The sequence below is a fragment of the Equus przewalskii genome, chromosome 20, assembly GCF_037783145.1.
Source record: "Equus przewalskii isolate Varuska chromosome 20, EquPr2, whole genome shotgun sequence".
In the NCBI taxonomy this organism is placed as follows: domain Eukaryota; kingdom Metazoa; phylum Chordata; class Mammalia; order Perissodactyla; family Equidae; genus Equus; species Equus przewalskii.
The window spans coordinates 12281230-12294275 of NC_091850.1; the positions used below are offsets into that span (position 1 = coordinate 12281230).

Consider the following 13046-nt stretch of genomic DNA (forward strand, 5'->3'; position numbering starts at 1 on the left):
ATCCTGCTTCTGTGAAACGTGGTGTGGTGGAAGAAGATGGCTTTGGAGCGGTGAAGACTTGGGCCAAACTCCTGGCTCCCCTCTTTCCTCTTTGTGTGGCTCTGGACAAGTCCTTTAACCTCTCTGGATTTTAGTTTCCTCAAGTGTTAAAATGGGCTATACCTGCTCAATAAAGCTGTTATGAAGAGTAGAATACTGTCCTATAAAACCCCCAGCACAAATGGCTGACATATGGCGGGTGCTCTTTGAAAGGTAGCTATTATTGTTGTTGTTGTTGTTGTTATTTCAAAACGAGGCAAGAGAAATGTAGTATATTACTGTTTCACGGGCCCCAAAGAGGGGTTTGTATGTCAGCCTGCAGGAGCAGGAACTTTTGGTGAAGGCAGGCAGACGGGCTGCTGGCTGCTTCTGAAGGTTGGATCTCTCTTTGCTTAAGCACTTTCTGAGGCTCCACAGTTGAGGACCAGTGAACTGCTGCCTCCCAAAGCATTCCAGCCAGTAACTGTTCAGCTGTTTCCAGTGTGCAATTTAAAAATTAGGATAAAAATTGTTTCTGTTTTTTGGTAGTTATCAACCTAATAGGTTGAAGGAATTTGGAAAATATAGACAGTACAAACCAAAAAGCATCAGAGTGACACCAAATGTTCAGTCAGTATTCCAGTCTTTCAGATGTTTTTCTGTACCTTTTCTTTCTGTCTGTCTTTCTTTCTCTCTCTCTTTTCTTTCTTTCTTTTCTGTTTTTCCCCTCCGTCTCCTCCACCTCTTTTTGTTTTTGGTGAGGAAGATTTGCCCTGAGTTAACATCCACTGCCAATCTTCCTCTTTTCTTTTTCTGTATTTGAGCTGCCATCACAGCATGGCCGCTGACGGTTGAGTGGTGTAAGTCCACACCTGGGAACCAAACCCAGGCCGCCAAAGTGGAGCATGCTGAACTTAACCACTAGGCCACTGGGGCTGGCTCTCTCGATCTCTTTTTTAAGTTACATTCTCTTACTTAATACAAGAAAAATTTCCCACGTCATTAAATATTCTTGATCAATACTAGAGTGCCCAAGAGCATAGACTCGGGACCTAAACTGTGTTTGAATTCCTGATGTGCCCTTTGTTAGCTCTGTGACCTTGGGCACATTGTATAACTTGTCTTTGCTTCAGCATCTGCCCTGACATCTCTTTCCTGATCTGTAAAGTGGGATAATAATAGTTAATACCTACTCCTAGGGTTGTTTTGGGGATTGAATGGCTTAAGTCATGTGAAGTGCTTAGAATAATGTTTATCACATAGTAAGCCCTCAATTGGTAGCTGCTGTCATTGTTATTATCATCATTATTCTTATGTTATTCCACAATATCATAATTACTGGTAACATTCCATAATATGGGTTTACCATAGTTTATTTAAATGGTTTTCTTTGGTTCATAGTGAGATTGTTTACATTTTTTCTCTATTTTGCAAGCAATATAACAGTTAGTGTATTTTAAAAATTATTTTATTAAGGTCATAATAGTTTATAACATTGTGAAATTTCAGTTGTACTTTATTATTTGTCAGTCACCATATATACATGCCCCTTTACCTCTTATGCTCGCTCCCCAACTCCCTTCTCCTCTGGTCACCACTGAACTGTTCTCTTTGTCCACGTGTTTGTTTATTTTCCACATATAAGTGAAATCAGGTAGTGTTTGTGTTTCTCTGTCTGGCTTGTTTCACTTGACATGGTACCTTCAGGGTCCATCCATGTCGTTGCAAATGGGATGATTTTGTCTTTTTATAATGGCTGAGTAGTATGCCATTGTATATATATACCACATCTTCTTTATCCGTTCATCTGTAGAAGGGCACTTGGGTTGCTTCCACATCTTGGCTATTGTGAATAATGCTGCAGTGAACATAGGGGTGCGTAAGTCTCTTTGAGTTGTTGATTTAAAATTCTTTGGATAGATACCCAGTAGTAGGATGGCTGGGTGATATGGTATTTCTATTTTTAATTTTTTGAAAAGTCTCCATACTGTTTTCCATAGTGGCTGCGCCAGTTTGCATTCCCACCAGCAGTGTATGAGGGTTCCCTTTTCTCCACGTCCTCTCTAACATTTATTATTCTTTGTCTTGGTAGTTATAGCCATTCCAACAGGTATAAGGTAATATCTCATTGTAGTTTTGATTTGCATTTCCCTAATGATTAGTGATGTTGAACATCTTTTCATGTGCCTCTTGGCCATCTGTATATCTGCTTTGGAAAAATGTCTGTTCATGTCCTCTGCCCATTTTTTGATTGAGTTGTTTGATTTTTTGTTGTTGAGTTGTATGAGTTCTTTATATATTTTGGAGATGAACCCCTTGTCAGGTAGATGATTTGCAAATATTTTCTGCCAGTTGGTGGGTTGTCTTTTCATTTTGTTTCTGGTTTCCTTTGCCTTGCAGAAGCTCTTTAGTCAGATGTGGTCTCATTTATTTTTTCTTTTGTTTCCCATGCTGAGTAGATATGGTATTCGAAAAGATGCTGCTAAGACCTATGTCAAAGAGTTTACTGCCTATATTTTCTTCTAGGAGTTTTATGGTTTCAGGTCTTACCTTGAAGTCCTTAATCCATTTTGATTCTTTTTGTATGGCAAAAGATAATGGTCTACTTTCATTCTTTTGCATGTGGCTGTCCAGTTTTCCTGGCACCGTTTGTTGAAGAGACCTTCCTTTCTCCATTGTATGGTCTTGACTCCTTTGTCGAAGATTAGCTGTCCATAGACATGTCGTTTTATTTCTAGGCTTTCAATTCTGTTCCGTTGATCTGTGTGTCTCTTTTTGTACCAGTACCATGCTCTTTTGATTACTATTGCTTTGTAGTATATTTTGAAGTTAGGGATTGTGATCCAGCTTTCTTCTTTTTTCTAAGTATTGCTTTAGCTATTCAGGGTCTTTTGTTGCCCCATATGAGTTTTAGGATTTTTTGTTCTGTTTCCATGAATAATGTCATTGGGATTCTGATTGGGATTGCATTGAATCTGTATATTGCTTTGGGTAGTATGGACATAACTATGTTTATTCTTCCAATCTGTGTGCATGGAGTATCTTTCCATTTCTTTATGTCATCATCGATTTCTTTCAATAATGTCTTAGAGTTTTCCTTGTATGGGTTTTTCACTTCCTTGGTTAAATTTATTGCTAGATATTTTATTCTTTTTGTTGCGATCGTAAATGGGATTGTGTTCTTGAGTTCTCTCTCTGTTAGTTTATTATTAGAGTATAGAAATGCAACTGATTTTTGTAAGTTGATTTTGTGCCATGCAACTTTGCTGTAGTTGTTGATTATTTCTAGTAGTTTTCCGATGGATTCTTTAGGGTTTTCTACATATAGCATCATGTTGTCTGCAAACAGCAAGAGTTTTACTTCTTCCTTTCCAATTTGAATACCTTTTATTTCTTTTTCTTGCTTAATTGCTCTGGTCAAAACCTCCAGTACTATGTTGAATAAGAGTGGTGAGCATGGGCACCTTTGTGTTGTTCCTATTCTTGGAGAGATGGCTCAATTTTCCCCTGTTCAGTATGATGTTGCTGGTGGGTTTGTCATATTATGGCATTTATTATGTTGAGGTAACTTCCTTCTATACCCATTTTATTGAGAGTTTTTATCATAAATGGATATTGGCTCTTGTCAAATGCTTTCTCTGCGTCTATTGGTATGATCATGTGGCTTTTATTTCTGATTTTGTTAATGGGGTGTATTGCAGTGATTCATATGTGGATGTTGAACCATCCCTGTGTCCCTGGTATAAATCCCACTTGATCATGGTGTATGATCCTTTTAATATATTGCTGTAATTGGTTTGCCAATATTTTTTTGAAGATTTTTGCATCTATGTTCATTAGCAGTATTGGCCTGTAATTTTCCTTCTTAGTGTTGTCCTTGTCTGGCTTTGGGATCATGGTGGTGTTAGCCTTGTAGAATGAATTAGGAAGTGTTCCGTCTTCTTCAGTTTTTTGGAATAGTTTGAGAAGGATAGGCATTAAGTCTTTGAATCTTTGGTAGAATTCTCCAGAGAAGCCATGTGGTTCTGGACTTTTATTCTTTGGGAGGTTTTTGATGACCGTTTCAATCTCTTTACTTGTGATTAGTCTATTCAGATTCTCTATTTCTTCTTGATTCAGTATAGAGAGGTTGTATGAGTCAAAGAATTTATCCATTTCTTCCAGATTGTCCAATTTGTTGGCATATAGTTTTTCATAGTATTCTCTTATAATTCTTTGTATTTCTGTGGTTTCTGTTGTAATTTCTCCTCTTTCATTTCTAATTTTATTTATTTGAACTTTCTCTCTTTTTTTCCTTAGTGAGTCTTATAAGGATTTGTCCATTTTGTTTATCTTCTCAAAAAACCAGCTCTTAGTTTCATTGATCCTTTCTATTGTTTTTTTGGTTTCAATTTCATTTATTTCTTCTCTAAGTTTTATTATTTCCTTCCTTCTGCTGACTTTGGTCTTTGTTTGTTCTTCTTTTTCAGTTCTGTTAGGTGTAGTTTAAGATTGCTTATTTGAGATTTTTCTTGTTTGTTAAGGTGAGTCTGTATTACTTTGAGTTTCCCTCTTAGAACTGCTTTTGCTGCATCCCATATGAGTTTCTATGGTGTGTTTTCGTTTTCATTTGTCTCCATATATTTTTTGATTTCTCCTTTAATTTCTTCAGTGATCCATTGGTTGTTCAGTAACATGTTATTTGGTCTCAACGTATTTGTTACTTTCCTAGCTTTTTGCTTGTAATTGATTTCTAGTTTCATAACATTATTGGAGGAAAAGATGCTTGATATGATTTCAATCTTCTTAAATTTATTGAGGCTTGCCTTGTTTCTAAACATATGGTCTGTCCTTGAGAATGTTCCATATGCACTTGAGAAGAATGTGTATTCTGCTGTTTTTGGATGGAGTGTTCTAAATATATCTATTAAGTCCATCTCCTCTAGTTTTTCATTTAATTCCACTGTTTCTCTGTTGACTTTCTATCTGGATGATCTGTCCATTGATGTATGTGGGGTGTTGAGGTCCCCTACTATTATTGTGTTGCTGTTAATTTCCCTTTTAGGTCTGTTAATAGTTGCTTTGTGTACCTTGGTGCTCCTCTCTTAGGTGCATATATATTTATAAGTGTTATGTCCTCTTGGTGGAGTGTCCATTTTATCATTATTTCCTGCCCCTCTTTGTCTCTCATTGCCTTTTTTATCTTGAAGTCTATTTTGTCTGATATAAATATGGCACAACCTGCTTTCTTTTGGTTCCCTTTGCCTTGGAGTATTGTCTTCCATCTCTTTATTCTGAGCCTGTGTTTACCTTTAGAGGTAAGATGTGTTTCCTGGAGGCAACATAATCCTGGGTCTTGTTTTTTAATCCTTCTCACCACTCTGTGTCTTTTGGTTGGAGAATTCAATCCATTTACATTTGGAGTGATTATTGATATATGAGGGTTTAATGCTGCCATTTTATCACTTGTTTTCCAGTTGTTCTGTGTTTCCTTTTTTTCTTGTCCTGTGTATTTCCAGCTGCCATTTCAGTTTGGTGATTCTCTATGACACTTTTCACAGTTTTCTCTTTATTTATCATTTGTGTCTGTGTTCTGATGTTTTGTTTAGTGGTTACCATGAGGTTTGTATCATCTTAGATGAGATAGTCCATTTTCTGATGGCCTCTTATTTCCTTAGTCTAAACAGGTTCCATCTGCTTCCTCTTTATTGTTGTCACAACTTATTCCATTTTATAAGTTGTGATTTAAATGAAGTGATTGTACTTATTTTTTAATGCTTTCCTTCCCTTTATCTTTAATGCTATAATTAAGTGTTTGCCAACCTGTTCTGATAGAGAGCTGTAATTTTCTGATTTTGTTTGTCTATTCGTCTCCTTGCTCAAGGTTTGTAAACCCTTTCCTTTTTTTTCGGGTATGAGGGCCTTCTTGATCATTTCTTGTGTGCAGGGGGTCTTGTGGCAATGAACTCCCTCAGCTTTTGTCTATCTGGGAACGTTTTTATTTCTCCATCATATTTGAAGGATGTTTTCACCAGATGGAATGTTCTTGGCTGAAGGTTTTTGTCTTTCAGAATTTTGAATATATGATTCCACTCTCTCCTAGCCTGTATGGTTTCTGCTGAGAAATCTGCAGAATCTCTGATAGGGGTTCCTTTGTAGGTTATTTCTTCCACATTACTGCCCTTAATATTTTTCTGTCATTGACTTTTGCTAGTTTTACTAATATATGCCTTGGAGAAGGTCTTTTTACATTGATGTAATTAGGAGTTCTGTTAATTTCATTTATGTGTAATTCCAGCTCCTTCTTCAGGTTTGGGAAATTCTTACCTATTATTTCTTTGATCAACTCTCTGCTCCTTTCGCCCTTTCTTCGCCCTGTGGAATGCCTATAATCCTTATGTTGCGTTTCCTAATTGAGTTGGATATTTCTCAGAGAATTTCTTCATTTCTTTTAGTCTTAGTTCTCTTTCCTCCTACATCTGAAGCATTTCTATATTCCTGTCGTCTAAAGTACTAATTCTCTCCTCCATAAATCAGCTCTGTTTTTTAAGGACTCCAGATTTTTATTTATCTCCTTCATTATGTTCTTCATCACCAAGATTTCTGATTTTGTTTTTTTAGAGTTTCTATTTCTTTTGTGAAGAATTCCCTCTGTTCATTAAATTTATTTGTGAGTTCATTGAATTGTCTTTCTGAGTTTCCTTGTAACTCACTGAGTTTCTTTATGATAACTATTTTGAATTCTCTGTCATTTACATTGTAAATTTCTGTGGCTTCAGGATGGATTTCTGGGTACTTGTCATTTTCCTTCTGGTCTGGAGTGTTAATATACCTCTTCATAGTATTTGATGTCGTGGACTGTTGCCATTGCATAGTGGTAGTATCTGGTTGCAGGTTCCACCTGCCATTACTGAGGTGGGCAGGAGCTGTTTTCTGATCCTGCTGTGACCCCTGGCACTTATTCCTTTCCTTTGGAAGCTGTGCCAAGAGGGCCCATCTGCATTTGTCCGCTGGTTGCTGCTGCCTGGTGGGTCACACACATAGGCATAGGTGCTCTGGCCATCCAGATGAGCTGCTGCACCAGGCAGGCGGGGCACTTTCTTTCATGTGCACAATCCCACATGCTCCCACTCTGCTCTCACTGTCTGCCTGCCTGGGCTGCTCGCTTTGGTGGGGCCACATCTGTAATTGGTTAGCCTCATCAGTGTGGAGCATTCCTGCGGGCTGGGAGGCAACTCTGAGAGTGAAAGCATATCCGCGGAGGGCAGCTTTTTCCCCCTTGTCCTGTCAGAGTTGTGTACTGGCTGCCGTGCAAGGTCCTGTGCCCTTTATCTCCCAGTGGGGAGAGAGAAAAGACCCACTTGCCTCCTTCCACTGCCTTCTGGGGGTGTCTAGCACCCCAACCTTCAGATGTGTGGCTGCATGGATCTCTCAGATGTCTATTGTGTTGTGTGAATGTCCTCTGCTGGTTTATGAATGTCCTTTTCATTGTGTCTTAGTGGAGAGAGACTAAGGGAACAGCTTACTCTGCCATGGTACTGACATCACTCCCTCTAACAGTAAATATTTTTATAGCTAGATTTTTTTTTTGGTTGATTGGTGATTATTTTCTTTCTTCCTTTTTCTTTCTTTTCTTTTTTTAGTGATTGTTTTCTAAGAATAAATTACGTAGGAGCAGCGTTGCATGGTTGAAGGCCATGAATGTATTTTAAGTATTATTTGCAGATTGTCAAATTTCCCGTTAGAATAATTGTTCCGATTTATGTTCCATCAGTGGTATAAGAAAGTGTCTATTTCTTTGCACTTTTGCCTACTTTGGGTATTGTCCTTAATATACATACATACCTTTGCCATTTTAATGAGTTAAAAGTGTAATCTTAACTACTATTTTAATTTAATTCCCCCCTGACATTTTTATGAGCCAAACTTAAAAAAAGTATAAAACAGAAAAGAAATACTTCACTGAATTTCTGCAAGGAAAAGCGATAGCAATAACTATGCTGCTCCATACACTTGCTAGGTTTGTGTGTTCACAGAGCACAGGCATATATTGCCGCAGCTTATAGCTGGGCCCTGTGCTGTGAGGTGGAGATCATAAGGATGTGCTATGATGATGAATTTAACTGTAGATCCACATGGTCCTGTAAGGATGCACTGTGATGACACTGAATAAAATCAGTAACTACTCAGTTGTCCAATTATGTTTCTTCTTTTACAAGGACTCGGCAGAATTGCCAAACAGTTGTTTGCTTATCCCTCAGAGCCACCCACACAGGCCACTCGGCTCCTACATCATACCACGTTTAGGTCAGTGCTTCTCTGAAAGAGAAGTGTCCCTTGGACTGTTCTGGTGAATTGTATAGGGCAGTTTCAGGGCTGACCCTGGCATGGATAAGTTGTGAGTAGGCATTATTTTGACACCAACCTTCTGTCAATCTTGTCTGTAACCCTCTTCTTCCTCTTGCGCCCTTTTATCTTAGTGTCCAGTGTTTTTCTTATGTCCTGGGCCTCTGGTTGTCACACTGTGCCTGGACCTCATCCTTTATTCCGACCCTTTCCTGCCCTTCTTGCCTCAAATGAAAAAGGAAGTGTCCTGTGTATGTCCCTTTCCCTTAAGGTTCTGGTTTCTCTCTCTTAGGTTGTCTCTAATTGACCTGGTAAACTGATGTTGAGGCATGGAGTGTACTTAATGTAATCACCCCTCTTGGCAACGTAACTATTTTTAAATGTAGCTTCTGGAAAAAAAAAACAACCAACCTTAAACCAAAGAAGTTAATGTAGTAGGAATTTTCTCTACTACAGAAGAACAGTGGGTGCTATATTTTTGAGAAGGTGAACCTCTTGGACTCTGAAACTAAATATTTTTTATGAATGCTCATTTATTCACAGGTCCTCATATCTTTTTTCTTCTTGCCTGCTCCCTTCTCCCTTTAGCCCTGTGCCGTGTCTGCATAGTTGTTTCTTGCCTTGATTCTCACTATGAATGTGTTAGGAGGTGGTTGCAGTGGTCTCGCTACATAGCAGCTGAGCTCAGTGTGCACCTCTGTCCATCTCCGAGGGAGGGAGCATTGGACTAAAATGTTCAACATTTTCACTGTTTTGAATCATTTTAGTCAACATGTTTAGTTTATATTTCAGTTTTAGATCTTACTAACAGAGGGCTCAAGATTTTTTGTTTATTAAAATGGCTTAGGTTTAAAAAGGTAAAAATCTCATATTTAAAACTGTGGCTTTAAGTGATATTTTTTTGAAGTTACGGAAACACTTTTACTTTTTAATATAGAGTTTTCCTCAATTAAATTATGGAATGGCATGGTATTCTTCATAGGAGATATGTTGTACTTGATCGTATCTAATTTTTATAATTTATTTGAAAATACACTTTTTCCTTTTACTGCTAATCCTTTTGCCTCAGATAAAATACCCTGGAGCCGATATGGATATCACCTTGTCTGCCCCATCATTTTGCCGTCAAATCAGTCCAGAGGAATTTGAATACCAAAGAGCATACGGCTCTCAGGAACCGCTGGCAGCCTTATTGGAGGACGTCATCACAGACGCCAAACTCTCCAGCAAAGAGAAGAAGAAGAAACTGAAGCAGGTAAAAAGGATACTCTGTATAAGTCATTTCCTCTCCCTACTGTTCTTATGTGGTTTTTTCTTTTTATTCTCTGTTTTAATAGGTTTCATATGAATCTCATCTTCTGAGAGAGAACAGTTTTGAAAGTGTGTTATTCAGTTCATATATTCCAGAAATCTCATTGGTTTGCACTGTTGTGGTCAGTTTCCCCATCTTTATTCTCCAGTGTAGACCTTTTCCAGTTACTGACCTCTTCATTTATGGAGCTGTTCTCTAGTATTTGTCTTTTGTTTTGATATGTGGCATGAGGTGGTTCAGTGGAGCAATTACTTCAAATTCAGAGAAGCTATCAAATGAGGACAGATTTCTTCGGTTTCTTTGAAAGGCAAAATCAGACTGAATTCACAAATATAAAATGTCTAGAATGTAAAAGCCTTTGGTTTTAGATAGGCAGTATCAAACTGGTTTCTTGCCTCAGGCATCACTGAAAGTTTTTACCTCCTGTTGGGCAACATCGCTTAGGGCTTCAGAGAACAGTTTTCAACTCAAAATAGGTCTACTTTGACCATTCTTAAAGTATTGACCCAAGATTAAGTGAATGACTTTTATTTCTAAAGACCAAATCCTGCCTAGCTTGATTCCTGATCATACCACACTTACAGGATTTTACACAGAGCACCAGGGTTCTAGACTCTCAATCATGTTTTTCTCAGTAATTTTGGAGAAGAGTTCAGTGGCGAGGACCAAAGGAAGAACATATTGCTTCTCTTTTAGCTTTTCATAAAGTAATATATATTAGACTGCTTCCTCTTCCATTTGGGCAGAAGCAGGTGGGGCTGAGTTGGAGAAACAGGGAGATGGTGAAGTGTAGTTGGGCCAGAATTTTCTTTTTTTTTCTTTTTGAGGAAGATTAGCCCTGAGCTAACTGCTGCCAATCCTCCTCTTTTTACTGAGGAAGCCTGGCCCTGAGCTAACATCTGTGCCCATCTTCCTCTACTTTCTATGTGGGACGTCTACCACAGCATGGCTTGCCAAACGGTGCCATGTCCGCCACCCGGGATGCGAACCTGCGAACCCTGGGCCACTGAGAAGCGGAATGTGCGAACTGAACTGCTACGCCACTGGCCTGCCCCCAGAATTTTCTTTAACTGTGTAGAACATAAGTTATTTTCAAGTCAGAGTTATTTGTGAGTATTTTTAAAGTGAGGAATATTTATAGTTGGCGGTGGGGGAAATTTTAAGAAATATGACTGAAATGAGAAGTTTATTTGAAGATTGGATGAACTTAAAGATGAATTAGATTTACAGAAATTGGAATCAAATGATTTAAGAAAAAGAAATGGATTTGTGTTGAAGTGAATTTGATTGTGGTCTGTTTTCTTATTCGTTCTCTTTTCCGATGGAAAGCAATAAACATTAAAACAAAACAAAAACAGGAAAGAATGGGATCAGAAACTCTTATTTTAAAATTAGATTGCCCAATTTATTGCCTCTTATCTGTTCTTTTTGACTCATCTTGGATCTGTTTTTTTTTTTTAGTTTCAAAAATCCTACCCTGAAGTCTACCAAGAACGATTTCCTACACCAGAAAGTGAAGCACTTCTGTTTCCTGAAAAACCCAAACCGAAACCACAGCTGCTGCTGTGGGCACTAAAAAACCCATTCCAGCCATTTCAAAGAACTAGAAGTTTTCGGATGTGATACTTCTGTAGGCATTGGAGATCTCTGTTGTTGTTTTGAGTAAATGGTGGTTAGAGAAGGACTATGGTGGTGGAAGAAAGAAAAGCAGAAAATACAGACTACTGAAATATAAAGATTATCTGACTTCACAAAATGTTGAGCCATTATCAGTATTTTTATAAAACTCAGTGCTGTTTTTAAAATATACAAATCAGTTAAAAATTACGAGACAAGTATATAGTGGTAATGTTAACATGTTTGTAATTGTTATAAAATTTAAGGGTGTTTTCATATTTTTATTTGTTGTTTTTCATGGTGTTTATAAAATAATTGTGTGTACATCCTAGTTACTGATGTTTTTGCTATAACTAAGTCTTAAAAATAGTGTATATACTTGAATAAGAAAGACACTGGGTGCTGTTACTGTGATGCTATTGACTTAATGATTAAGCCAATTGTGATTTCCTCCTGTGTAAGTTCTCCTGTGTTTTCACTGTTGCACTAAGATTCTTAATGTCCTATATTATGATGGCTGTGTCTTTATTGCAGATTTGTTGGATGCTATGACAGATTTTACTAAAGCTGGTTCTTTCATAACATAAATTCACTGGTGTTTACCTATAAGTGGAGTAGATTTTCATCTGCCTGCGGTGGTGTGATTTTAGTCTTGGCTAGAGATGGAAAATTGAACTGGATAAGTTCTTTTGGTCCCTTATACTTGTGATTCTAGGTCAAATCTTTGTTGTTTCATGGAAAACACAAATGGGTTAAGTAAAATGAGACTCCTTCGTTTATATTTTCCCCGGCTTCCTCATCCTTTTGAAAGTAAACGGAATGTAAATAAATACTGTTTTTCACACTGTAAATGGTGTTTCTTTTTTGGCGTTTATTTGGGTCAGTTGGAGAGCATCCTCAGGTGCTAAACATCATTGCCTTGGCCAGTGTTCTCACATCAGTCATTTATTTCTGTGGTAAAATAAGCAAGATTTGGGCTTTTGAACTGGCCTTTAGGAGGGTGCTTTGCCCGTCTCTGTTGCTTTGCTTTGCCCTGTTGCAAGTCGTAGTACACTTAGATTTTGGAGTATCTGGAAGGGTGCTTCTGGGAGCAATTGCCTGAAAAGCTGAGAGTAACACTCACCGATCTGCATGCTCTGCCCTCTGGACTGATTTTCCCTCGCTCTTGAGATCTGTCTGCCCTGGTTCTTTTGAAGCCGAATGCCTCCTACATTGACTCAGTTTTTGCTTGCTTAAAAATGGATAAAAGTATTCCTGTTGGTTTGGGTACCACCTTACCTTCAAATGTGTGAAGTAATGGGAGATATTTCGTGTTTTAGGATTTATTCTCAGATGTTGGAATTCTCTTTAGAGCAAAGTCTGCTCTTAAGAGATGTCTACTTTCTGCAGTATTTATGCTCCTAGAGAGTTTACTTTCCAGAGTCTTCTTTCCTGTGCTTATCTTTGGAAATATATGTTACTGTTTTCTTTCTTTCTTTTTCCCTTAAGATTACTTTTTGTTTTTTAAGTATAGCATACTTATGGAGCGGTCATAAAACATAACTACCACTTAAGTGTGAAATTGCTAAGTGGCTAATACCAATTTTCACATTGGTTGTACCAGTTAACTCTCTCATCAACGGAGTGTAAGAGTTCCTTTACTTAATATCCTCACCAAAACGTGCTATCGTCAGAGTCTGAATTGTCACTGTGGTGGGTGTGTAATGATATCTCAGTATGGTTTTACTTTGTGTTACTTATATGGTTGAAAACTTTCTCCATATATTTTTTGACT

General features: G+C 37.9%; 1 protein-coding gene across 1 annotated transcript in view; it reads left to right on the top strand.

Moving 5' to 3' along the window:
• DEPDC1B (DEP domain containing 1B) overlaps positions 1-12123 on the top strand; it is an 89805-nt gene extending 77682 nt beyond the window's left edge. Inside the window, exons 10-11 of the mRNA XM_070587529.1 lie at positions 9413-9598; positions 11117-12123. Of these exons, the coding sequence (XP_070443630.1) occupies positions 9413-9598; positions 11117-11278 (348 nt within the window). The 3' untranslated portion in view covers positions 11279-12123. The remainder of the gene's footprint in view (positions 1-9412; positions 9599-11116) is intronic.
• Positions 12124-13046: the final 923 nt, after the last annotated feature.